The sequence below is a fragment of the Amphibalanus amphitrite genome, unplaced genomic scaffold (genome assembly GCF_019059575.1).
Source record: "Amphibalanus amphitrite isolate SeventyFive unplaced genomic scaffold, NRLGWU_Aamphi_draft 000234F_arrow, whole genome shotgun sequence".
Taxonomy (NCBI): domain Eukaryota; kingdom Metazoa; phylum Arthropoda; class Thecostraca; order Balanomorpha; family Balanidae; genus Amphibalanus; species Amphibalanus amphitrite.
This window is the reverse complement of record NW_024881729.1, coordinates 707,582-735,123: the sequence shown is the minus strand read 5'-3', so window position 1 is coordinate 735,123 and position 27,542 is coordinate 707,582. Positions and strand designations below refer to the sequence as shown.

The window sequence follows — 27,542 nt, the reverse complement described above, 5'->3', positions numbered from 1 at the left end:
GCTCCTTTTTGCGCGACTTCTTTGCGAAAGCCCGAGACGGTTTCATCTGACTCCCTTTCCCCTACATGTGCACTGTACAGCTAGTTGTGACGGTAGCCATGGGGCTGAGGCTATAAGTTTGTAGTTTTGTAGTTAGGTACTGATCCGACGAATCGACTGCGACCATTTTTTTTAAACGATCAGACGAACGCTCGGGGCAGTTTTGGCGCGTCCAATCCTTTGAGGGATAAAAAGGTACTAGGATGGGGGCTACTTAAAAACATTGTTGTGCTGGTGTTCCCCGCCCACAGCTAATTGACCTTTAGGTAATTGGCTAATTGGCTTTAGGGAGCTCTTGAAGTGATTTTGAATCTGATGTATTTGTTGGTGTTGCTGACGCCTGCTTCACTGACATAAAAGCTAAAAAAGCATACTCAGCATCGCAAAAAGTGGGGGGGTCGACACCCCCAGTTTTCAAGAGTGGGGGGGTCACGACCCCCCCGACCCCCCCGTCGGCGACGCCCCTGATCCTGCACTTTTGAAACATACATGAAGTCAATGCTGATTGGTTTCCGAGACATGCAGGAAAATATGTTTTCCTGCACTTTTCGACGTTTTCCTGCACCCCTCGGCGTTTTCCTGCACCTCTCAACTATATGACGTCATTATGAATGCCGTCACATCATAAAGTTGAAGAGCATCACTTTGCTCCTTATAACTTCATTTTATCTATCGTCCATTTTATTTGATTGGCTTATGATATACCTACCTACATTGTGTTTGATGCAAGGACAGGGACGTCGACACCGGTCCGACTTTTCCGACTAGTCGGACCACTTTTTCGACTAGGCGATGCCCTGCTGTGGCTCACGGGGGCCCTGCTGCGACCGCGGGAGCCCCTGCTGTGGCCGCGGGGGCCCCTGTTGGGGCTCTCGGGGGCCCAGCTGCGGCCACGGGGGCCCCTGCTGCGGCTCGCGGGGGCCCCCGTTGGGGCTCTCGGGGGCCCAGCTGCGGCCACGGGGGCCCCTGCTGCGGCCACGGGGGCCCCGCTGCGCCTCGCGGGGCCCTGCTGCGGCTCGCCCCCCCCCCCCTGCTACAGAATGCGGGGGCCCTGCTGCGCCTCTGGGGCCGTGCTAGACACCGCGGGGGGCCTGCTGCGGCCCGCGGGGGCCCCTTCTGCGGCTTGCGGGGGCCCTGCTGCGACCCGCGGGTGCCCTGCTGCGACTACGGGGCCCCTAGTGCGGCCACGGGGGTCCCTGCTGCGGCCACGGGGGCCCCTGCTATAGAATTCGGGGGCGGCGGGGCCCTGCTGCGCCTCTGGGGCCCTGCTAAACACCGCGGGGGCCTGCTGCGGCCCGCGGGGGCCCTGCTGCAGCCCGCGGGGCCCTGCTGCGGCCGCGGGGGCCCCTGTTGGGGCTCTCGAGGGCCCTGCTGCGGCCACGGGGGCCCCTGCTGCGGCCACGGGGGCCCGCTGCGGCTCGCGGGGGCCCTGCTACGGCTCGGGGGGCCCCTGCTACAGAATGCGGGGCCCCTGTTGCGCCTCTGGGGCCCTGCTAGACACCGCGGGAGCCCCTGCTGCGGCCGCGGGAGCTCCCTGTTGGGGCTCTCGGGGCCCTGCTGCGGCCACGGGGGGCCCCTGCTGCGGCCACGGGGAGTCCCCGCTGCGGCTCGCGGGGCCCTGCTGCGGCTCGCGGGCCCTTCTGTAGCTTGAGAGGGCCCTGCTGCGGCTCTCGGGGGGCCCTGCTACGGTTCGGGGGCCCATGCTGTAGAATGCGGGCCCTACTGCGGCTCGGGGGCCCTGCTGGGGCTCGCGGGGCCCCTGCAGCCCGCGGGGGCCCTGCTGCGGCCGCGGGAGCCCCTGCTGCGGCCGCGGGAGCCCCTGCTGCGGCCACGGGGGCCCCCTGTTGGGGCTCTCGGGGGCCCAGCTGCGGCCACGGGGGCCCCTGCTGCGGATCGCGGGGGCCCTTCTACAGACCTTGGGGCCCTTCTGTAGCTTGAGGGTGCCCTGCTTCGACACGTGAGGCCCTGCCTCGCCACGTTTGGGCCCATGGTTCGCCAGGGCCCTTCTGCGGCCCGTGGGGCCCCTAGTCTTGCAGACCGCGGGGCCCTACTGTGGCTGGCGGGGAACCTGCTGCAGACCGCGTGAGGCCCTACTGCGACCCGCAAGGACCCTGTTGTGGCCCGCGAGACAAAACTGCAACTGAAGGGGCCCCCTGCTACGGCTCACGGGGGCCCTGCTGTAGGGGGAGGGGGTTGCTGCGGCCTATGGGCCCTTCTGCGGCACACGAGGACCCTGCTGCGGCCCACGTATTGGGTTTCTCACAAAGTGACATCAAAGCTTCCCTGGCCGGGGGCTGCCCCCTCCCCACTTTTCGTGACGTTCCTACACCCCTGGTCGACGGTATCAAGATAATTCCCTGTGCCGAAAAGGATAACATATAGTGTCACTACTCTAAAACAATGTATTTAAAAAAATGTCGACTTTAAAAACAAGAGTAATTTTTTACATTGGTTTAAAAATTAACAAAAGGATCATGTATTGAATGACAATGATTAAAATCATCTTCGAATAATATAACCTAGTTATATCATTTAATAAATATTTATTAACACGCGCAGTGGAAGGGGGGGGGGGGCGGATTTCGCCCACCCCTCCTGTTTTTCGCTAATAACTCGCGCCGCAAGCACAATATCAATGTGAAATTTCGGCTACCTGTCCAGAATTGAATTGCGGATCTTCTCATGCAAGAAGTAAGAAAATCGGTTCACAACTTTTCTAATAATAGCGGTGTAAAGTCCAACATCGTGCCGCCGCGGCGGCGCGGCGGCGCGGCGGCCGGCGCTAGCCGTTACGCGCCGCCTGAATTGTAGACTGTGCCGGGGCGGGACGGTTCCGTCTTTACATCGCGCTCCTTACCGCTGATTATATTAGATTCGCGTCAAATTCGGTGAGAAGACTGAGAAATGTACAAGCAATCATATGGTCAAAGAATTTTGAAAATCGGCCGGTAACAACTTGAGTTATGAGTGTGTAAACACAAAATTGTGATTGCCGCGTTTCCCGCGTCGGCCGATGCCGCTTCAGCCGGCGACATCTTACCCTTAGCAGGCTTCTAACTGCCATATTTATTGTTGGATTATCTAGAAATTCACCATACATACTCACAAATGTTTGCTCTTTTGTATAGTGAAAGTTTTAAAAAAATCGGCCGGTAACTTTTTGAGTTATCGGCGTGTAAACGCAAAAAAGTCGCTAATATGGCAGATTTGACCACATTTGACCTCATTTGACCTTGAAGATATTGACCTAGGGTCACGAAATTCACACACAATAGAGTTCCCCATGGCCCCCACCTACCCTCCAAATTTCGTCTTTCTAGCTCCAGTGGGAGCTGAGATCTTAGGGGGGGGGGCGACATCCGCCCCCCCCCCCTTCCACTGGGCGTAGTACTCGCAACCCTTCCACTGCGCGTGTTAAGCCAAATATAACGTAAATATATTTGACTGAGAAAACCAAATTATATGTTTACACATAAATATTAGGTATTCTTGATATGGAAAGAGGGAAGCAGAACTGAGTTGATCCCTGTTGCCCACGTGAGTCAACTCCAACTCGGCCGACCCGGCCGACTTGGCGCGGGTTCAGTGTGCTGCGAGTGCCTTTTAACCAGATATGTGCATGGATCCGAGTGATGGATCTATGATCTCAGTGAATCTAGAAGCAAAGTACCTACAGGTTGGGATGTATGATCCCACTGGATCCGGCGTGAAAATACATCTTGGATCTATGATCTCATATGATCTGACGATAAATTAAGAACAAGGATCTATGATCTGAGTGGATCCCACCATGCACCACATTTGAAACCATGTTTTAAAGGGTCTCTATGCCAATAAGTGACACAAAACTATGGATTATGACGTGCGATCACATAAAATCACTAAAACAGAGCATTTTTAACTTGAAACAAGCGCTTTTTTTTTTGGATATATGTGTTGACAAAAAAATAAGTGAGGATCTATGATCTCACTGGATCTCAAGCAAAAAATGAGACTCGGATCTGTGATCCCTACGGATCTCTGGATAAATTACAGAGCTGGATCTATGATCCCGTCGGATCCGAGATCAGGATCCATGGGATCAGATCCCAGATCCATTTTCTCGGATCCATGCGCATGTCTGCTTTTAACCCTCGCACCGACGGGAGGGCGGATATCCGCCCCCCCCCCCTGAGGTTTTTCGCGAATAGCGGGAAAACCGCGGCGCGTAGCGCCGCGAAATTTAGTATGACTATAACCTCATCAATTTTACACATGGTGTGCAAGTTTGAACCTCCTACCTTTTAAGGTCAGGTCACCAGGTCACTTTGAATGACCCAACCTCAAGTCACTTTTTTGCAACTTTGTCACCGTGCCAGAGCTACAGTAGATGTCGGAGGCCTTTGAAAGTCGCAGGATATTATTAGGTCATTAGTAGCTACAATTTGTATATCTCGGAATTTTGATATCGGTGACCTAAGGTCAGGTCAATATCGCGACCTCCCTATTATTAGTCAATGGGGGAAAAATCAACTCCCTGTTTTTACCACTAAAACGGGTCGGAATGGCCCCATATACCATACATGACTTCATATACGATCAACCTTCACTACCTTGAGGTCTGTTTTGCTGTTGGGCAGCTGTGAGGTCATGTGACGTCATCAAAGGTCACCAAAGGTTTTTGGCCAATAACTCCGTACAGGAACAAGATACAGACGCATGGATGGTCTCATTGTGTTCAGCTCGTCAAGACGCATCGAATGATATACATGATGACCTCGAGGTCACGTGACCTGAGGTCAACCTTTGACCTTGACCTTTCGAGGTCAACATATATATCATTCGATGCGGATTGACGAGAGGATCACGATGATGCCCTTAGTTTGTTCCTATCTTGACTAATTCGAAAGTTATTCGAGAAAAACTCTCCATATCTAGCGCCGCCATTTTGACTTTTTCGACCCCTGTGACGTCATCTTTGACCTGACCTGAAAATGACTTTTGTAAAAATTGCAGATCTTGGCCGTGCGTATCCGATGCCGTTTACCGCTTGTCACTATCTTGCTTCGTTCTCGAGATCTCAGGGGGGGCGGTCATCCGCCCCCCCCCGTCGGTGCGAAGTTGGCGCAGACCCCCGTCGGTGCGCGGGTTAACCTATAATTTCTGTTGATTTCCTTGAATTGTATAATTTCGAAACCATGAGTGGTCGTTCGAGCAAAAGAGCTTACACATCTGGGTGTCAGAAACGAAAGCGGAAGATGCTACGAGAATTGGAAAATGACCAAAGACATTCGAAGAAACTCTCCTCATATTTTCGGCCCAGTGTCAGGTAAATAGGTACTGCACTACATGCATATGCAAATTGCATTGTGCTCACCATTGAGTAACTGTACTACTCTGAAATCTGAATATTTATGTATTATGGTAGTGGTTGTACTCGTGTCCCGTTGTGCTCATATGCAAGGCCGACGTCATGTGCGCATGTTATGTATTACTCAAATTCTTCATAGTGTATCCCATGGCCCATGTCCCACTGGTGAGTACAGCCGCCCCATGGGTGTAGGAGCGTTACGAAAAGTGGGGGGGGGCAGACCCCGGTCAGGGAAACTTTGATTTTGATCTCACTTTGTGGGAAATTCAATAGGTACCCCTACGGAAAAAAAATTGAGGGCAGTTTTGAGCTCCTCTTGCTGAATCGTGTGCTGCTTTAGTTTTGTCTTTGGAGCAAAATCAGAGAATTTAGCATGAAACTTGGCCGAAAGGGGGGGGTGGCCCCCTGTCCCTCCGTTACTACGCCTGTGCCCGCCCCACTCGTTTTGCATGGATATCTTTTAAATGGCTAGGGTTAAGCCAAGGTCACAATATTTTCGATAACCTCTCCTGAATCTATATTACGTCTAAACGTCTAAGAGTTTCAAAATGGTCTAGAGTTGATAGGTTGCCGTAAATGACACCTGGGGGCCCCCACCGGTGGGGGCCCCCCGAGAAAAAGTCGGACCAGTTTTCCTTACGCGTCGACGCCCCTGTGCAAGGATTTTATTATTTGTCATGAATAAAGTGAAACATCATATAAAACTTTGACGCTATTTCGCAACAAACCATAACCAGGAAAGACTCAACAAGGTTGAAATTGGGGCGTTTTGGTTCCTCCAAAACATTTGCAACGCTCCCTATAATGGTACGCATGTATGGGAAATAGCTTCCTGCCCTGAGCTGGGAAAATTTAATAGTGTCACCTCGTATTTTAATCGAAAGTACCTCGGGCCTACCGGCCCTCGGTACTTTCAATTAAAAAACTCGGTGACACAATTAAATTTTCCCAGCCCCGGGCAGGAATGTATTATCCTAGCCAATGTGTTATTCGTATTCAGAGACCTCTCTGAGCTCTCAGAGAGACTCAGGAAACTTGGAGTGCGATGACAAGCTCTTCGGACAATGGTGACCAATTGCGGTTCACACACTCCTACACAACCCAGAATGAAGAATCCCTTTATCTTCCGCCGACGGCAGACGCCTCACCACCCATCCGGCGCTCTGTCGGCCCGATTTGTCAGCCCGCAGAGGGCGATGGCACACGTCCTGCCGCCGCCGGCGCTCAGGGGACGCCCGGGTAGCGTCATACGACTCGGGCCATCTCTCTACCGGAGATTGGTGGGTCCGCGGATACCGACCGCCACTCTCCAGTCCACCGTCCGTCACCGGGGCTAAACCACCGCCGCCACGGCGCCACACCCGCTGGGCTGGAGTGGCAGGCGGCGCCCAGCGGTGCGCGACTAACCATGTTTGTCCGTTTTCACTCGGTCTGTCCGCGGTGCCGGCGTTCACGCACGGCGCGCATTGTCACCGCAGCACGACGCTCACACTGGTGGTTCTGTCGTGATGGACGCTGACACGCCGTTTTAACGCGTTTTCACGCGGTCCGGGGTCGCTGAGGTGCCGTCTCCGGGCACCGCTGAAGGAACCACCGGACATTGCGACTGAGGGAACCGCCAGACAGCGCGTGCAACCATTATCGCGTCCGAGTAAATTGCCTGCGCCGATGAAGTGTCCGTTCCGTTATTCATTGCTGTCATTACTGCATGCACCACTGCAGCCGAGAGTGCATTACCAGGTAGTGGTGCCGCCGGACAGACAGAGACGCCGCACGCGAGCTGGCAGAGAGGCTGCTGCTGCAGCTCGGTGCTAGGACTGGGGGGGGGGGGGGGGTGCTGAGCTGCTCGGGAAGCGTGGGAGCCTGTTGCTGATCCCTCTTCCGACGTCCTCTCCTATAATGGAACCTGCCCGGCCGAGCAGGATACATTGCGGCGTGCGAGCATCAAACCTCTGCCCCAGCTCGCTGCGTGAGGCGTCGGTAACCGCCTGGCTGCGTGTCGTAGGCAGCTGAGATCGGCGACCCCGCTCCGGACAATAGCGCCGCGCGCTGACACCTCGGATTCCGCGGCGGGCGGCCACACGCGCCAGCCGCGCGGCCTACATCTGCAGCGGTGGCCGGCGGCCGCCGCGCCGAGATCGCGCCGATTGCTGATCAGTCGCGCGCCATAACCGTCGCGGTCTCGTTAGTCGGCCACTGGATGAAATATGGTGACCTGCCGGACCCGGCCGCGCCGAATAGCTAACGAACGCCGCGGGAAGACGCCGACGCTAAGTGGGGACGACGCGCCGACGCGCGCGGTGATGCGTCTCAAAGTATGTCATCTGCATTGTGAAACCGGCACGAGCACCGGCGCGTCGAAGCAAAAAGACGGCGCGGCGCAGAAGAGGCCCGGCGTTGCGTTTTTCGTGGCGCCTGGCTGTCCGCGGTGGGAAGCGACGGCGTGCCATGCCTTACCTATGTGGTAGAGACGGAGATCCGGGCGGTGGGTGGGAAAGAAAGAGATTGCGGACTTTCTTGGATAGCTGCAAACGAGTATAAAACATGTGATGTAGCCTACGATAAACACCACGAAACAATTAAACATATCAGCAATTTTTATAACAAGATGTCGGGTGCTCCTCCCAGAACCTAGTAGTTATCCTTTTCAACTCGGTTCCGAACCTAGGTAACCCCAGCGCCACGTGCCGCCAGTCTGCCGTCTACCTGAGCAGACCGGACAACTCCGTCCAGGCCCGACCGGTGATCGCTCGTGACAGACCAGGGTCAGGCGCTGCAGGCTCCGTCGTGCCCAGGGTTCCAGTGCATCGCCGACGGCCGGGCCGCGCAACTGAGCCCGATTGCACTGAATGTTTGATGTCCTGCCGGCCTCGGGCGGCGTCTCCTGTCGACGTTCTAGATTTGTAGCCGGACGTGCCTACGGGCGTACCGCGTCTCCACGGCGTGCCCACCTCCGTTGCTGTCTTTATCTATTGCTGTTGTCGGGCCGGTGCAGCGCGGTGTCTCCGTTTCTGGGGCGCCGAGACATGCTTTAAAAGGGGTGTTTCGTGCTTGTGCCGGGCCAGTGAAGGATAGCGTCTCCGCTCATATCCTCTCAATATCCGTTGGCTGCGAGAAACCTCCTGTTTCCCATATGCTCTTTCCGTCATCGTATCGGTATGTCGAGCAGTCTACGCGTTATAAGTCCCTGTCCCTGTCCCCTGCTGATGTTGGCTGCGCAGTGACCTCGAGTTCCTATCCTCTGTCGGCCTCACGGTGTCTTCTTTCCTGTCCACCGTCCCTCGCCGGTGTCTGCCCAGTAATGGGCGGCTCCCGTTGCCCAGTGGCGACAGGTGATGTGTTAAATGGACCGTACCACGTCCGGTGCCGCAGAGAGGCGCGCTGTGGTGGTGCACCAGACCGGAACCCGCCGCACGGACACACTGGGTAGGGACTCAGTGGATACTCCGAGCGGCCTGGGCCGGTCCACCATTGAGACGGAGGGAGAAAATGGCGACTCAAATTATGTAGTTACGGCTTTTTAGACGATCTCCTGCTTAGCATCTTACCTAGACTCTTTCCTGAAAAGTTTATTTATCGCTGCGTACGATTTATTACGTTCCGATAAACAGGAAAATAGTCTATTAAAAGTATTCTGTGCTTTCAAAGTCCATTTGTTGTCGTAATGGCGATTCGATGATTTTAAGGTAGACGATTTTGCTCGAGTGAAAAATTATAAAAGCTTATTTTATGTTCTGAGAAAGAGAGCCCAATTTTCCTCATTATCAGAGGCCGAAGCACCTGCCCAATGTAAGTACCTAATTATGCATTCACACACATATGCATACGGTTTCCACGTCCGTGCTTCTCGCTTTGACTGTGTCACTGCACGTTACGCTCGAAGGCTTCACTTCAGTTCTCAAAGACCTAGATCACTATTCGGGTCCTGCTGGCTCATCATTATCGTAGGTAGCAACATCAAAGTGATCCGATATTGACCGACTTGTTGATCGGACGGCTTGTACTCAGATGTGGATGTTGACCGTTTAGAGTTGTCGGGGAGTTGTCAGGAAGAATGGATGCCGCTGTAAAGGTCACTTTGGCTACCAATTATAGCCTGTCGATTCGGCGCTCGCGACTACTGACCACCAGTGACCAGTGGTCAGTGGTCAGTAGTCAGTAGGTGGTCTATCTTGTTCCTGTCTTTCGGGATAACGGCTGAGGCCGGCAGGGAGCCAGCACGGACAGACTGCCGACACGGGAAACAGGTTCCTGCGGGAACAGGGCCTGGTGAGGGGAGCACAAAAAATGGACAGCTCTTTACGATAATGGGAACGTGTAAGTTATACAGCCTCGGATTTGTAAAAAGCGTGGGTCACAGACCACAGAACATTGACTGATGGGGCAGGCTTTCAAAACTTCGAATCATCAGGTGTCCTTTAACATCTTCCTCTTGTTATTTATTTTTGAGGATTCGTTTCTTCGCTCTATTGATACGGCCGCTACACGTGTGATATCGCTGTGATAGACATGGCGTCGGCCGCTGTAGGCTGTGCGCTGACAGGACCTCTAACGATGGGAGCAGAGATCGGGGCAGATACACCGGGCCCGGTGTGATACACGGTGTCGCTCAGACCATTAGTGGGCGTCTGGTGGGCTGGTGTGTCCCGACCTCAGACATCATCGCCCTATTCTCGGAGTCCTTGTAGCCTATACCTTCTTTTGACGATTGAGACAGAAAAATGAAAATGTAAAATGGAGCACGAGTAGCGAGCTGTTGTTTTTAGGAACGTTGGTAAACAAACACTTGACTGCTGTTTTACTTGCCCTGATTAAGCAGTTAATAGAATCGTTAACCTTCTGAAACCTTCATGACTATGCAAATGCTGGGCTCAGTTTTATGCCCCATCTTGGCCGCGGAAGCTCTCTCCATGACTTCCTCAGAGGACGACCGTCGCCACGGGACGGCGCCTCTTTAGGTGGTGAGCGGACGCCGACGGACCCAGAATTGGGGCGGCCGGGTGGCCGGACGGTGGGTGGCGCCCCGCACATACCGACCATAATGGACCGTCCGATTTCAATGTAAATCGGAGTGTGCCAGGCGCAGGGCGCCCCTCTCTGGCGGCCAGTTTATGACACCGGCCGGGTCACCGGCGCCGACCCGTAACTGTCACGCGCTGAGTGATGTCCGCCGCCGCGCGGCCGCGCTGAGTGGCCGCAGACACCAAAACACCACTAAAACAGCGGGGCCGCCGGCCGCCTGATCAGCCGGCTTTGGTCGCCGCCTCACGCCCTCGCCGCCCGGCCGCCATCACCGTCAGACCCTCCATCGTCTCAGTGCCGCCGCTACTTTCAATTTAATCGCAGGCGCGGCGCCGGCGGCCGCTCCTGTCCGCATCAGCAGCTCGGACGGGCTGAGTTGTTATGAGTCACGTACGCCGGCAACTCTCTCTGTGGACACTGGACGCTGTGCGTAGCCAGGGCGGAGGATTAGCCGGCCACAGTAATGGCTGGGCAAACAGGGTCCTCCCCGAGGGACTGGCGGCGAAGGAGAGGTCCACACCGGACCGGGGCGGCGGACAGACCCTCAGCGAGCACTGAACCCGGCTCAGTGATTATCGAGCGGCCACGGCGATCGCCCGACTGTGGAAGGGAAGGAACCGCCCTCCTTGGGTCTCCGCGCGTCCCCCGCAGAAGAACGGATGGACCGAGAGGCTCCCCCGACTTCCGATGGGGTGGCGAGGGGCTGCCGAGCTCGGTTGGTCCCTCGGCGGACTCGGGACAGTATCTGTTTGTCCGTCTGTGTCTGACAACAATAGAGCCAGACAGCAATCACCAGACCGCATGCGTTTCGGTACAGTGGTCCAGCCCCTCTCAGTCGGCATATGGAGGAGTGTTGACCATGGGTCGTCGCAGATCGGAGATTCGAGCAAATAAGGCTCAGAGTCTGTGGCCTTGGTTGGGAATGCCCGCCGCGTTCGAAAGTTGGCCGCTTTGGTGTTGTGATTACTTTATGAAGGCTAATTGGCGCGCAGCCAGCGTTTTTCCAGAGGCGGAGTTCCTAACGAGCGTGCTCGAAGTTAGCTCGGCTCGTGCTCAAGCTGTGGTTGTTGCGTGCAAAAGTTGTTGGTGGTTCTCGTCTTTTTCTTTCCCTCCAAGCAGTACATAAATGATGTGATTTACTTTTTTGCCGAAGTTTTTGAGTCTATTATATAGGTATTTGTTATTCATGTTTTGTTTCGTTCACTCATCACAAATTTTAACATTTTATATAATCTGATTTCGTTATTATTCATTCGCTCTGTTATTCATCCTGACAACTCCCATTGTTCTGCAACATGTTCCATGTAGACATTTCCTTAAAGACACTGTCATCTTGCCATTCCTAACTCCTCAATCATCTCGGTACCCGTTCCCGGCAACGACAAACGCCTGAGTCGTCTCCCCACCACCATTGTCTGCGCTGCCTCTTATGGGTCTCGTATGGTCTGGTGGACTGCCTCTCTAATCCCCATGCCCGCTGTGCACTTCAGTCGTCACACCACCACTTCAAGCTGGATACACTTATGCTGTCTCCCCTCCCTCCACATCCACTCATTCTCTCTCTCTCTCTCTCTCTCTCTCTCTCTCTCTCTCTCTCTCTCTCTCTCTCTCTCTCTCTCTCTCTCTCTCTCTCTCTCTCTCTCTCTCTCTCTCTCTCATTCTCTCTCATTCTCTCTCTCTCTCTCATTCTCTCTCTCTCTCTCTCATTCTCTCTCTCTCTCTCTCTCTCTCTCCTCTCTCTCCATCCCTCCCTCTCTCTCTCCTCTCTCAGCCGCCTTTGTACCACCAAATGGTCTCCACAACATATGCACTGAGACCAACCTCCCACTGAATCTCAATCCCGACTTCCTTGACTCGACAGCCGTCTATGACCGCTACTCCTGCCCTGCCATCAACTACCCCACCCCGGCAACTGCCCTCCTACGGTCCCAGCGAGACGTGAGTAGATGACCATGCACGATCTGCAACCCTGCAGCTTCCATGTCGAGGGGCCATTGAGCTGCTGATGTCGAGCCGGCGTCACTACCATCGGTGACATGCGTGCCTTCCCGCACTGGTTACCATCTGGGCTATCTCCGCCTACTGGTCTCCGTGATCACTGAAGACATGAACGTCGCCGAGGGGAACGAGCAAAAAACTGGGTTGATATCTGCCAAGTTTTGCCGCGTGGGCTGGCTATATTAGCTCGGTTATTAGCCTGAAGATTAAAGTTTGCGAAATGAGTTTATTGAACGCCATTGGAACGTTCATATTTGGAAGGCTCTCCGTTCAGAACCATTTAGGCCACCAAGTTTCTGGAGAATACATTACATTCGTTGCATATTTCTTATTCTTGTGGTCCAGCTTGACATCAGACGTGCATATTTCGTTTCGAGTTGTCGGTTAGTGCCTAAGTGGGCGTGTAATGTCGTCCCTGCTTTGGACATGCAGTCACAGCGTATAGCTGACGTGTCCTCGTGAAACTGCCGGCAGCGGCTGCCACCGGCGCTCCCCCATGTCACAGCCGCCTTCCAGTCTGTGGGACTGGCGTGTGTGACTGTCACACTCACGGTTGTACCTCACGCGAGGTCTGTCACGAACTCAAAACTTCCTGCAACCTTTCACCAGTAACGGAATGCAGGGACGTCCTCCGTTCTGTCTGTCCTGTCGGCGGCCGGTTCTGCCGAGGTGAATCATCGTGTGTGCACTGGTTTGTGAGTCACTGCTGCACTGCCGGAGGGCCCGGATGTGACGACTGATCACCACTCACTACCTGGCGTCCCCTGCCGCCGCGCCGTGCCGTGCCGTGCCCCCGTGCCGTGACCTTGGCCGTCAGCCGTGTGACTGTCCGGTTGGCTTTGGATCGAACCCCTCACAGACTGCACGGCCAAGGCTACTCGGGGAGCGGCGGGGAGCGGTTACTCGACTGAAACGTAGGTCAACCACCCCTTCTGTGTCGACTGACCAGTGTTTGTGGTTGTGTGTCCTGCGTTATCCGTCTTGTGCCGTTCACTGTCATCGTCCGTTCGGCGATTTTAATGTTCCTATTCCGTCTGTTTTTCGTCTCTGTTCCGAGCGTTTCGGACCTCGTGTCAAACCTGTCCGACCGAGGTCACATCGTCAACTACTGTCAGACCGAGGTCAGATGGTCAGTAGCTGTTAGAGCGAGGTCAGATTCCGTCTGACGCTGTCAGCAGATGTCAGACGATGTTTTAAGTGCAGGGTTTTAGCCGAAACTCTCCAGGCCAGGCTTGTCGAGAAGTGTTGGGCTCTGCCGGGTGCCAGACTTTTCGTCTCTCGAGCTGGCGCTAGAACTGGGCTCGGGGCTCTTGTTCTTGGAACATCAGCTCCAGAGTTGGGGCGTGAAGGACGGGCCGGCCGGAGGGTCAGCGCGGCGCCCGGCCGGCGGCGTTTTCGGGGGTGTGACCGGGGCGCCGGCGGTCGGCCGGCCGGCCACATGTGATCGATAGGGAGGTGCCGGGCCGGCCGGGCCGGCGACCGACCGGACGGCGGCGGCGGCGGCGGCGGCGGCGGAGAAGGCGCCGCGGCGGCTCGGCACCGGCCTGCCAGTCGGCCAGCCGCGGCCGCCCGAGCCGCCCGCGCGAGTGGTCAGCTCCGGCCGCCCCCGCCCCCGCCCCGGTCGCCAACGATCTCTGGTGCTCAGACGTGAGACAAACTGTGAGACGGCCACCATGTGGCAGAAACTGGACGAATTCTTTACACAGAAGTGCTGCCTGTCATGTGGGAAATCGGCTTTAGGTGAGTTAACAGCTGAGCCTCAGCTGCAAGTGAGCCGTCTTTGAACGTTTAAAACGATTTGACTTACGTTCAGCTGTATCCAGCTTTGTTCGTATCGCAGCGATCTGCTTTCAACAACTGCTCCTGTCGATTTATCGATGTCGAGGGAAGGCGCATGCTTGTGTTTTGCTATCCTTGAGATGTCAGTAGAAATATCAGCTAAGATCTGTGTCACGAAGGGCTGATTTCTGCTATTATTGGTAGAGGCAGCATGCTATCGATTGAGTACCTACGGAGGTGACCGTAATGCTCGAGAAACCTTAAGTGCAGCTATTTTCACATACAAAATCATTGTGCATTTTAATCATTTTGTATCAGTATAGCGTCTGTTATTTATGTATTCATTTACTTATTTATTCGATGATGGCTGGGATTGTTTCACTAAATCGGGTTAAACTATTCATTTTCCTCTAAATGGTGTGTCTGTGTATGCTTAGCCTCATTGTGAGCCGGCGTCCTTCACTGCACGCGATGCGGCCGTGCGGTGACCCTCGGCGGCTGCGTATCGGTCAGTGGACCCGTTACTATTGGGGACCCAGAACCAGTTTGGCCCGACTGCGCTACCTCACACGTGCACACAGCGCGGTCAACCGGTCGGGCAGCGGGGCCGGCCAAAGGGTGTCGAGAGGCCGGCCTGAGCAGGGCGCGGTCACCTCATGAATAGAAAGGCGCCGGTCGATTAATCTCTCTCTCCCCGGCGTGGTCAGAGCCCGGGGCGGGGACGGGGCGGACAGGGGGGAGGACAGGCTCAGGTCGTCCCGGTCGGGCTGAGAAATAGCCATGGTGTTTATGCCGGGATAAAAGTATCAGGTGTCGGTGGAAGACCGATATTGTGACGTAACCCAAAACTATTGCTGAAATACTTTAATGTCCGAGCTCTTCGTCGATGGAGAAAGCTCTAAAATGAGTCCATCAATAAATATTTGACTGGTGAGGTGGAATCCAGAAAATCCATGGGTGATGGACGAAGGGTTAGTGGGTGGGTTTCCCAGATGCCCTTTACTTTTCGATAAATTGGTGGAATGGGGTCGCCTATTCCCCCTGTCCGCCGTTCCTCATACCGGTCCCAGGTAGCCCGCCCTGTGGTCACAGTGGTCAGACGGGTCGGCCGGTACGGCACCGCTGACACGCCTGACCCGGTTGTCACCCTGTCGGTGGACCGGGCGTCTCCCGAATCTGGGACCGCCCTGACCGGCCCCGGCGTCCGCCCGACCGGCTGACCGGCTGCAGCGGGGTCGTGCTGACCCGGTCCAGTGGGTCTGGCGGTGACCCGGTGCCAGCCGGTCTCCGCTGACCGCTGAGCGCTGACCGCTGAGCGCTGACTGTCCATGTCGGCGCCGTGACCGCTGACGGAGATGGCCCGCTGCCGTGGCTGGCGGCGGCCGGTGACACTGCAGTGGGTCAGTCGGGGCGGACCGTTAGCTGACCGGCCCACGCGCCCTGCCGAGGACGCCCGGCCGCTGCAGCTCGGCCCGATCAGCACCTATCTCCATACACAACACCAGTGAATACCTACAGACCGGCCCACGGCTCACCACCGCTACTAAATGCAGCTCTGCTGACAGTAATGGGCGAATTAAAGCGTACGGTAGTGTGTGTTACGACCGCGATGCGTGGTCCCGGCGCGCCGCCGACGCCCGTGGGAGTGATATGCATGAGGTGGCCGGCCGGCCGGGTGGTATATGAGGCGGCCACCGGCCCGTTAGACAAACCTCACACGTCGTCACCGGCCGCGGCCTTCTGTGGCGACCGCCGGAACGGGCTTAGAGCGGGAAGTGTTGTATACCGTATAAGGGACTACCTGGTTCTGAATCGACCCTATGGTAGCTAAGCTACCCCATCGTTGCCTTGGTTTGGCTGTTCTCGATAGCCAGGAGTATATTACCAGCATCGATCAGAGACCGAATTTAGCGTCTTGGCGACATATCACCCGTCAGTCTGGCATCGCAATGCAGAATGCTCTATGAATTCCTCGGTTAAATAGGTAGCGCTTAGCAAGTCCACTGACCTCGAATGCTACTACATCTTTCCTTACATACTCTTCGCTGCGACATCAGCATTTTCTGGTCTGAGATGGCACACGGTTGACAAACAAGTCAATGTCTGTACAACACTCGGGCGGGCTCATCATCATCAGTATCGTCATCATCATCATGACGACGCCATCGTTTGGCACCTGCTGTTGTTGGTCGGCGGTCGGGTCCGGCCGATCCCGGCCCGAAGCCATCGTGACTCTGCGGCTCGCTACCGTCCCCTCCGGCGCCGGCGACTGAGCAGCGCCGTCCCGAACCATTTGAAATCAGCTCAGCGCCGCCGAGACCGTCCGCACTTTCCCAGGTCACGATTTGGTTTTATATCACGCCGTGTTGCGTTTCACCAGGTCACGGCATTCGGTCCGTCCGCACTGTTTTGCGCCTTGGGAAGCCGTGGACTAGACCTTTTCCAGACCTTACTTCTGCTATGCTATATTTTATTTCCTTATAGATATTTGTTATGTGTCCACCAGTGAGCCTTTTCGGTTCAACCGACGACGGTCCCAGACCGAAGTAACCGTCTCCGCATGGTAGACAGGAGACGGTCATCGCATCGTTGCAGCGTCCGGTAACCGTCACCGTCTCTGGTCTCCGCGCAGCGAACAATCACTGCAGTGACCGCTCAGCCCGGCGTCTCCGTGCAGAGGCCGTGTCGGCGCCCGGACGGTCACCGGTGTTAGACGCCGCCGGCCGCCGGGCCGGACCGGTTGTGCTCGCTGCAGTCGGTCCACTCCATAACGTGTGCAGCGCCGCGCCGCGGCCGGAGCGTTGACCTGGCCGGCCATGGCGGGTGGACCGGCCGGCCTGCACCGGCCTCCGCCTGCTCTTCAGCCACCGGCCCAGACGTGCTGTATTGACCTGACCGGGCCGAACCTGCCCTGCCCTTCCCCGCCGCGCCGCGATGGTCGTCCCGGCACAGCCCACCGGGTTACTCGTGTCCAGAACTGATGGCGCTAATACCACCGGCTTTGTCGGCTCTCGTGTGCCGTAATGCAGCCCGCGTCTCTCTGTCGCGCCGAGTACTCTATGCCACGGCCTCGGCTCTATCCCCAATCTCCCTTGCCCGGTCCTTTCTCTCGCGACCCTATACCCGCGACCCAGTCTCCGTAGGGCATTTGCAGTCTGTTGCGATGACGGGTCGTTTTTGTGCTACCGGACCATCGTTTTCGCTCGGCACGTTTTAGGACGCGGCCCGAATGTCTTTGGTGGTGCGGAGATGCAGATAATCTGTCTCGTATGTTGATGCACGCACGCTCCTTTGAAGAAAAAGGCTGGTTGGTTTATCTGGGAAAGGGTTTTCGTTTTGGTGTCAGAAAAACACGGGTGGAGACTGGGGGCGGACTGAATGACGAGCTAAACTCTCATTGAATTATGCAGAGTTCAGGCTGGAGGGCGTTCATGTTTGGAAAGGTCGCATTCTCCCGAAACTAGCCGGACGCTCTCTCCTCGTTAGAAGATGACCTTTTCCCTTGGAGTGAAATACATTCCGACACGAGATGCTTGTGTGTCAGTGGACTGTTCTGAAATTAGGGCCGGTAAATTATATCTGGTATCACAGCTCGTACCTGGGTATCATCGCGGCGGTGTGATATTATCTCTAGCGGACACATTCATCAGGTGAGTCGGCCGACGCGCAGATATGGGTCGCCGCGCTGGGGCCCACCGGGGTCCGCCCAACTGACCGGACGTTTTTTATCTGTTCCAGAAACGGCTCCGTCTGTGCGCATTGAGCTGGTACCGCCGGGCCACCGGCCGACTCAGCACACTGGTGGTGTCTACCAGAATGGCTACTTGCCTCAGAACGGAGTCCATCAAAACGGCTACCTGCCCCAGAACGGAGTCCACCAGAATGGCTACCTGCCTCAGAACGGCGTCCATCAGAACGGCTCTGTGCCGAACGGCTACCCGCCGCACCATCAGCACCAGCACCAGCCGCCTCCGGCTATCCACCGAACCAAGCCGGCGCCGCCGCCGCCCGATGTATACGGCAGCGGTCCGCCGGCTGGTCAAACGGGCCCCTCCGTACCGGCCGGTCAGCGCGCCGGCTGGGCGCGGTCCGGCCCGCCGCCGCCGCAGGCCGCCCTGACCCTGCCGCGCCCTCCCGGCGGCAGCGGGGGGCCGCAGCGGCCACCACCGGCCGCCGCCTCTGCAGCGACTCTGCCCTCCCAGTACCGCAGCCGCAGTCAGAGCAACGACGGCGCCCGACAGCCGCCGCCGCCGCCGCCGCCAGCACCACCGGCACCACCGCCGCCGCCAGCCCAGCACCAGCAACACCAACAGCAGCAACACCAACAGCAGCCGCAACAGCAACAGCCGCAGCAGCAGCAGCCACAGCAGAACAACCCGGTGAGTGTTCTCTTTACCCTTTCTGCACGTTCTTTCTCTTTCAACCCCTCGTTGCGGCACCCCGGCATTTGCCACCCTCCGCTGAGCTGGTCCGTCGGTGACATACAGGGTTGGGCAGATAAATTGGGACAAATTTCAACTTCCTCTAAAACGACTATTTTTTGAGTGATAAAGATAATTTTTGAACATAAATATAGGCTAATGAATATTTTTCCATGTTATGCAGGTTGCGTTGTAATTTTGAGTCGGCTGGTCACAGAACGTGGCCTTAAGCAAGCCACTATCAACTTAGTCCGCGCCCACATGCATGCCAATATTCTAATTATGCTCCATCAAATGGCTGAAAGTGGTGTGTATCGAACAGACGTAAACGTTGGAGGAAGAGATGATATTGACTCAATATTACATACCTATTGCGTTGACACCGGCCGCTCCCCCGGTTTTCCAGGGGGGCTAAAAGGCAAAATTCAGTTAAATCAGAGGATCCTCGCGAAAACAGTGGCGCGAGCTTACAGGGAAGGTAGCCGCGCCATGAGAAAGCGATATACCAGCACCTCAAACATGTACTCTTATGCATTGATGCATATCAACCTGTTAACATAGATGTTGAAGCAGCTGTGACGTTAAAAAGATTGTTTCCTCTTGAAGGGCTTTGGAGAAGCGAGCAAGCACGTGCAGGTCATTTCTGACGATGGTGTCCCCATAACCGAGCATATGAACAACTGCAAACACCATGTAACATCGCAACCAGCCCAGAAGACGTGATATTAGTTCCAAAAAAAAAACATGCAGCAGACATCGGTGATGGCATTCCACTGGGTGACTTCTGACGGTCACGTGGGGCCCCCTTATTTTACGGAATCGGGAGGGGTTCGCCATTAAAGGGTACCTAACCATTATTCCGGCAGTTCGAACCAACAAGATGGAAGAAGGCAACATCCTGCATGGGGTGATGCTCTTCGAGGAGTCAGCTCCCCGGCATACAGTAAATTAAATACAAAATCTCCTGAAACGGAGGATCCCGCAAATTGTACCCAAGGGAAAATGCCCCCTTCCTCATTAAACCTCAGCCCACACAAGTTCTGGTTGCTGGGGCGTTTTTGCGGGTGAGTCTAACGAACGTCCCCATGTGACTGTGGCGAGCCTCAGCAGTGCCAGTCGGCTACAATTACGAGCCATTTCAGACGGGAGATCTCGCCGCGCGTGCAGTCAGTCCAGGCACCGACAAGGACTGATGCAGGTGGACCACGGTGACCATATTTAGTGATAAATGTGTAAAATTGGTGTGACAATATGTGATTCAAATTTGAAATGCCTATGTTTACAAATTTCTAAGCTACGGCGTTTTAAATGCAAATACGTATTTTGTCCCAATTTATCTGCCCAACCCTGTACACGGCCGTAAACTGACCGCAGAGGCTTGAGAGCCGGCCTCCGCTGGTGAAATCGGCGGGCCGGCGGCGCCGAGAGCTCGTGCCGCCGCCGAGACGGGCATTCCGCGACCTCTGGGGCGGGATTAGTGTGACGGCCGCGCTAGGGACGGCACCGCTGGCCGGCGGCGGCAGATGGCTGCGGGCGCCGCGCCGCGCCGCTCGGCGGGGATTGGTGTCGCTGTCCGGGGTTCGTTCCGCCAGCCAGCTCCGCAGCCGCCGCCGCCGCTGCTGCTGCTGGTGCTGAAATTCGGGTCAGCCACAAAGGCGCGCCGCTGAGGCAGAACACGATTGCGAAGGCGTGTGGCTGGCAGAGGCGCGGCAACCGATCATCCGCTGCACGCGGCGCAGGGGGTGGCTGATGAGCGTCCCTCGTAACTCAGCCGGTCGATTCAGCCCGCCGCGCCGCCCGGCCGGATTCAAAGCCAGGTCACCTGTCCGCCATCTGACGCGGGAGCTTTATTCACCTCCCTGAGCCGTCGATCTCCACACACGGATACGTGTGCTGTTTGTGTGATGGATGGGCTTCACCGATAACCGGAAGCCGCGTTTGTTCACCGGAGCCAAAGTTGAGAATCATTTTCAGACTGTTAGCGGCTGTAGCGTTTGATGATTTCAGCGAGAGCGTGCCTAACGGATTTCTCGCGGGCTGTTTCATTTGACCCTTTATTTCTGGCACAGTTCTGTAAGCGATCGTTCACGGTCCAATGCGGCTCGATTGGTGTTGATAGTTTAACGACGGAAGATTTATAGTTCCCGGATGGCGTCGGAACAATCGCCGCCCTAAACGATAGGTCCCACGATCAATGGAATGTTTGGGATTGTGGCACAATTATGATGGGGCCGATGGAGCTCGATGAAAACGATAAAGTCAATAGATTCGTCATTAAAATAATGAGCATCCTCCTTCGATTTCGAACTTTCAGTCTGGCAGGAGTTCTGCCCTTCGACCGCCGTATAGTGCCGATTCTTGCGACAGTAGCTAGTTATCATTAACTCCTCCTAGCGTCAAGCGAATCCAATTGTTTTGATCTCATTGGGCTGTCGATCTGCCGCTGATGCTGTTAATTCTGACAATAGCCGACATTAGGCAACGAGCCCCGTCCATCATACGCTGACTGCTGTAAATCGATCAGCGCAGATTAATCGACCGCGTAGGCGGATAACCACACCACCTCGAACCATCCCGTCGCCATCGGGCGAGACCCTCCGTTCCGGACATACCCTCGTCGCCACTCGTACTAGCTGAGTCTGGTTTTCTCGACGCGTCGTGACCACCCCCTGCTGCATCTTTCGGCCGTAACTCGGCGCGGTGACAGCCGGTTGACCCTGACGCGTCAGCGGCGGTCCCTGTTTGTACGACTGCCCAGCCCCGCCCGGTGCAGTCCGCGCCGTACACACGTCAGCCGCCGCTGCAGCCGCCGCGCCGGTGAGGTCCGTGTGTGCCGCGTCCGGATCCCCTGCAGCCGACTCCGACTCCGGCTCCGATCGTGTTATCGGCCAGTCCGCCTGGCCGACACACAATACCGCCTGCAACACAATCCGACACGGCGGTGGCGGCGGCTTTTTGCGTGTCGAGCTCGGCGGGGCGGAAATGACAGGACCGGGCGCCGACCGGTGTCGTGCGGAGCTGTCACTCAGCGCCGCCGTCGGAGCCGCCGTGAGAGCTGACGGGCTCCGGCGGGCCGCGCTGAGCCCCGAGCTCCGCACCCTCAGTCCACCCGGCCGGGCAGGTGTGGAGAGAGCGGCGTCCCGGCGCGCCGGCCGGCTGCAGCCGCTGTGCAGCCGAGCGGCGTCCCTGCAGCGGCTGCACTCGTCAGTGACCCACAGCCGACGGCCGGCACTGACCCATCTCCGCCCCGGCCGGCCGGCCGACGGCTCTCTCCGCTCCCCAGTGCACCGCCGTCATCTCTCACGACACGACGGGCTTTTTGCGGCGCGCCGCGCTGCCGGACCGGTGTGTGGCGGCGGTGGCGGCGCGGCGGCGGCTAACGGTGCGCGCTGGTCACCGCCGCGCCGCGCCGTGCCGCCGCCGGCCACCGGCCCGCAAAAAGCGACCGGCCGCCGCGCACCGGCGTGCCGTCAACTCCGATCGGTGGGCCGTTCGGCACAGCCACCTGCCGCGCGCCGCGCCGTGCTCCGCACAGGCACGACCAGTCGGCAAAAACACCGTCACCGGCTCTATTTCTCACGACTTTTTTACGTTTTTGTTAACGACGCCTCTTCCTGAAGCCTCATACCAGACGTAGTTATGTTTGATTTAAGTTGTCATGCATATTAGGATTTACTGGTTCTGTGTCTTGCTTTCTGTATAGCATAAATCTCAATTGTTTTTAACTGTCTTGGAGAATCTTTCTGCGCTGCTTCTTCGGAACCAAGCCATCGACCGTGCAGCAGATGTGCTGGGTGTAGAGATGTGTGGGTTGGTTCTGGCTAAGTCTAGCTGGCTGCGTAGGGTCTCCTGGGAGATGTGGTGGTAGGCGTTGCCTCAGCGCGCTGGCTTCGACTGTCTCTTTCCCAGCAGTTAGACTGTCCCATCGGATATCTGACGCTGAAGGCCTCTCAGAAACCCTGGGGAGAAACTATAGAGCTGTGAGATCCGACAGCAAGCGCGTGCCCTAACTGCCCCGGACTGCGGCGGCGTTGATACCGACCCTGGGGACCATCTGTCGGCGGTGGCAGCTGCGCCCGTGAGTTGTTACGGCGCTGCATTGGCCGTGACTGCGACGAGACTGAGAGCTGGGAACGTGGTTTGATGGAGTAGCGGCACGGCGCTACTGACGGGCCTTGGGAAAGGATTACCTACCACTCAGCTCGGCTGATCGGCGCTCGACCTGCCGCCGGACCCAACACCTGGGGACGGGGTGACGACCGACAGCGGCAAAAGAGGTTGGATGGAGCCAGCCAGGCCGGCCAGCATCCTGGGAATCAGGGCGCACTCGGGGAATCCATAGCACGTAGCCACCCCGATGGACTCGCGGAACATTTCCCCTCCGAGCACTTCACGGAACTGAATGCTCGTTTGATCAGCTCTCCCAGTTCAACTCTCTACCGGCTCACTCACGGAATTCGACTCTCACCCGCTGGACCGTCGGCCGGAATCCGGGATTTAACAGCCGTGGGTGCCCCACTCGGGGAAGCTGCCGACCTGACCGACTCGGGGTATTTAGCTCACGGAGCTGACCCGAGCGGGCCGCGGAGCGCGAGAAAGCAGCGGCGGCGGTGATGCCTGGACACTCCCCAACCCGCGCCGTCCGGTGCAGGTCCGACCCGGCCTGGCCGGGCGCGCTGAGGCAGCACTTATGCCGTGGGTCACGATCGGGCCGTTTGCGGTTGTCGTTCCTCCGCAGTGGTAGAGCCTGCACCGTGACGGGGCTCGGCTGGACGTGCTTAGTGCACGGACGGTGGCTCGAGCGACTGTAAGATGAAGTGGGCGGAGTTGGTTCAGAACGAAGATGTTTTGGGCGGGAAGTGAATTTGACAGTTGACGCAATGAAGAGGTACTGAACCTGGTCTGTTCCTAACATTTTCCTTTGATTACATTTTCATAGCCTTCAGCCATGACATCCAAGGTCAAGTTTCATTGTTATCACCTTGCAGCTTAGAGAGAATGAGTCTGCACTGACCAGTGGCCACCACGGCGCCGAGCCATGAGAGCTCCCCATAGGGTAGAGCTGTGGGTGGTGAGATGGCGCCGCCGCTGCCCAGATCGACGGGTCGAGCGGATACCCCTGATCACTGTGCGGCGGCGCCCGGGGCGACTGAGCGGCTAATTGGTTGATGCCAGTAACGAGCCGGCCGCCGCCCAATCATCCACGGCCGCGGGCACACGGCCGGCGCCGCGTTAGGAGCGCGCTGACGAGTGGGGCTGGGGAGTGGGTCAGGACAAGGAGTGGGTCAGCAATCAGGATAGGGAAAAGTGTGGGGTAGGCTATGGGTCAGGATAGGGAATGAAGAGTCTGCCTAGGAGTGGATGTCAAAACGCTGCAGATGGAGGAGCAAGCCTGTGTGGTAGTAGGAAGCAGGACGAAGCGTGCGAAAGTCAAACGGGGATGGGGAGCAGGTCAGGCAGGACATAGAGAGGAGGTCATGGCATGCCTACGAGGAGCAGTGTAGTGGAAGCTAGGACCAGCCGCTCAGGACGACAGGGAGGATGGCATGGTCTGTCAGCGATCCTCTGACGTGGAACAAGACCGATCGGCCGCCGGCGTCGGGTGATAACGGAGCTGTAAATGAGACAGTGTCCCGCGGTCGCGTGTCTCCTGTGGCCCGTCGGTATGTCGTCTCGATGCGTCTCCCTCCGCCGCGGAGGGCGTGCCGACCGGCGGGGCGGCTCGGCTGAGCTCCGCGCCCTGCTCGCCGCTGTCCAGCCGTGTCGCTCCTGATGGATCGCGGGCAGACAGCGGCGGCAGGCGCGGCGCACTGGCGGCAGACGCGGCGCACTGGGGGCTAATTTCGACACGCGTGCGGCATGCGGCGGCGCGTCGGACGTGTTCGGCGTGCGACGAGTCGTGTCCGACGGGCGGGCCGACGGACCGACGGGTGCCGACGCTCCGTGCGGCTCCGCGAAACCTCCGCGAGAGCAGAGACCACCTTCTGCGGCCACCATCTGGAACGAAACGATCGGTCCAGCTTGAGAAGTTTTCTCGGGAGCTGTGGCTGCAAAGCCCTCTTGGGTGCGTACTCGCATTTCTCGAACTGTGGAGGCGAAAAGTTTGACGGAAGCTTAAATTGTCTGAGGCAGCAGAAAGTGTGGAACGCACTCGCTGAAAATCGTAACCGTAGAACGCTATAGATGTGGTGTTGGCTAAATGCACAGTCGCGCCTAATCGAACCATTGAGGACAGGCACGGGAACAACAAAATGACGCGGCTGGGAGGGTTATTGACATGCCACCTTCCGTTCACCGATGCAACCATAGACCCTTCCGAGCTTCTGATCCGTTTCCACACAAAATTGCAATAGTCTGATAAGACATGACTTAGTTGTTTGCGTGTCTGCAGTTAACGATCTGCAGTTGAGAACATCCCAGTCGATGTGGAATTGTTATTTGCTAACAAGTGGACCAAACCGCCTCTTCCGATCCATGTCTACGCTGAGTGCCGGTACGATATGTATTGTGTACGTGTATGCTTCTGATTTCAGACAATTACCTACCATTTACGCGGGAGACAAAGCGGTTCTTTGACCTCCGTAATTGGTCTCATCGACATCGTGCTCGCACAAACTCAAATTGAACTGTCCGGCGTAATTGCTTGTGATCCATTATTCCAAGCAGCGGAAGTTATATGACGTGCCAGGAGAAACGACCAGACGATATTAACCAGGACACGTGCTGGCCTAGCTTGTTTCATGGAACCTTCCTGAACCACTCTGAAACTAATTTTGCCGGTGTACTCTGAATTTCAGGCAGCTCGTGCTGCGGGCTTTGGGTCAAGGCGTCTCGCATCTGACCGTGTGTGCAGTTTGGAGGCGGGCGCGTCCTCTCATCTCTCGTTTTCCGGCCTCCGGAGGGCGTTACCGCCGTTTCAGCGGATCTACCCCGGTGGTCTCATTTCCCACACGACCGCGTAAAGTTTTAATTACTGGTGCAACGTTCCTTCATCCCAGGCCCGTTACTTGGCACAAATTAAATAAGCCGCTTTTTGTGCCTGCCTCAACCCGGAATTAAACCTCTCTGTTGGTTTGGAGCCTGTCGGGACCCTTTTTCTCAGTATCGATGTTTCTTCATCACTCTATGTTTGATGGGCATTTCGTCGGCGATTGAGTTGAATCGAGGCTAACAAATGTCGGGATCGCTGTTGGGGACGGCCAACATCTATTCAGCGGGTGACCGGAGGAGGGCTGATCTCTGGCCCCGCTCACAGCCCACTATTTCACCCGGCCGATCGTCTCCGGACGAGAAGGATTCTTCTTTTTTTTTTACTCCTGGGCTATCTAGGAAACCAATGAACGATTTTCTCGCTGCCTGAATGGCAATCGATTGTCGAATCTCCGGCGCCGACAGGAAAATTCGCTCGCCACGGGAGAGAAAAACAGACACTGGTTCACAACGTTGAGAGAGGGATTTGGCCTGTCAGCACGTTCTGGTTACGGACGAAAGATACATTTCTGATAAAGATCCGCACTTTTGCGCTGCACAGCCCGCACCTTTTGTGCTTACATTCGAGGATATGTGCTGCAGCGGCGGCTGGGTTATACAGGTATTGACCATTGTATCCGCCCAGTGATGAAGGGATGTTTTGCCAGAAGGTTTTGACTGCGCTATATCGCATAGTCTGACCCATATTTGTACTCCATGGCCTCCCGTTTACCGGACATGGTCTCTGTCCTCCGCGGCCTGTCAGCTCGTTCGCAAGGCTCTTGTCCGCTCACGGCTGCTCGGTGCGCCCGCCCGCGGCATCGGTCGGCCGGTCGGCTGCTCCCACGGCCAATTACCTGCGCCACCGTTCCGGGTCGCTGCGGTGGCCGGGTGTGAGTTACACAGTGGCCTCCCGGTGACCTGGACAGCCCCCGTTCCCACGAGACGGGCCGCCGCCTGGACACGGGGATGAGGTATCGGCCGCCGCCGGTCAGCGGGTCCGGCCGCCCGCCGCGGGAGGCCGGAGAGTGGGGCTGACCGGAACGGCAGCGGACGGGAAGTAGGGCCCGGAAGTCTGGACGGCGGTCTCACGGCTCCCGTCAGTCGCCGGTCTTTTGTTCGGCCTGTGATCTATGTGAGAGATCCATTAGATATTCGCTCGTTCGCCGGATAACGGCACGGTGTTTCGATGTGATCCGTGAGGATGCGGGAACGGGGAAACTGCGGCTGATGTCCGGTGCGGAATTTATGTGAGGTGACCCGTGTCCATAGTTCATTCAACTTATTATCGAGCTGGATACTATTTGAGTGTTAACATTGGATTCTTGGAAAATAAAACATGGAATTTACATTAGCCAAATAATGCTGCTGTTTGGTATTCCACGGCCACGTCTTTTCAGATGGCTTCAGAATTTCCCATTCAAAACATTTCTTCGATTGGCTCGGCTACTTGATATGCCATTAGGATATCAGTAACAGCGAACAATAATTCTGGGAACGACACTCAATAAAAAAGCGCTCGGAAGACGGAGATGTCCGACTTTGAGATGTCTGAGGAAATAAACCCGCGCCGCCCATCTCCGGAAATAAAGTGTCGTCGTCCATCAGGCGCTGCAAGCTTCAGATCGTCTTGTTGTGATATGAAGGCCGGCTTTATGGCAAGCGCGCTGGTGTTTCGTCGCTGTAAAGATTTTCCCATCAGACTGAGTAGACGAGGTCCTGAACCCGTGCCGTGCTCTCAAGCCACCGGGGACCGGTTCCTGAGCCGGTACAGCCCTCAGAGGTCAGCTAGGTCGTTCGACCTCCCGCCCCTCCGGTATCGGACAGCGTTCGCTGAATGTACGCGGCGCGGCTGTCATTCATTGGCATCTTGTCAGCACTTCGACCGGTTAGTTATTAACAGCGTTGCTGCTTTTGTACACCTGCTGGTATCGATCACTTAACCTGAACCAGTTCTCTATACG

The 27,542-nt window shown here is 56.5% G+C and overlaps 1 protein-coding gene across 1 annotated transcript in view; it reads left to right on the top strand.

Annotated features, from left to right (window-relative positions):
* Window positions 1-27,542, top strand: part of LOC122385902 (serine/arginine repetitive matrix protein 2-like) — a 95,214-nt gene that overhangs the window by 38,351 nt on the left and 29,321 nt on the right. The window contains exon 9 of the mRNA XM_043374529.1: window positions 17,927-18,567. Coding sequence (XP_043230464.1) covers window positions 17,927-18,567 — 641 coding nt within the window. The remainder of the gene's footprint in view (window positions 1-17,926; window positions 18,568-27,542) is intronic.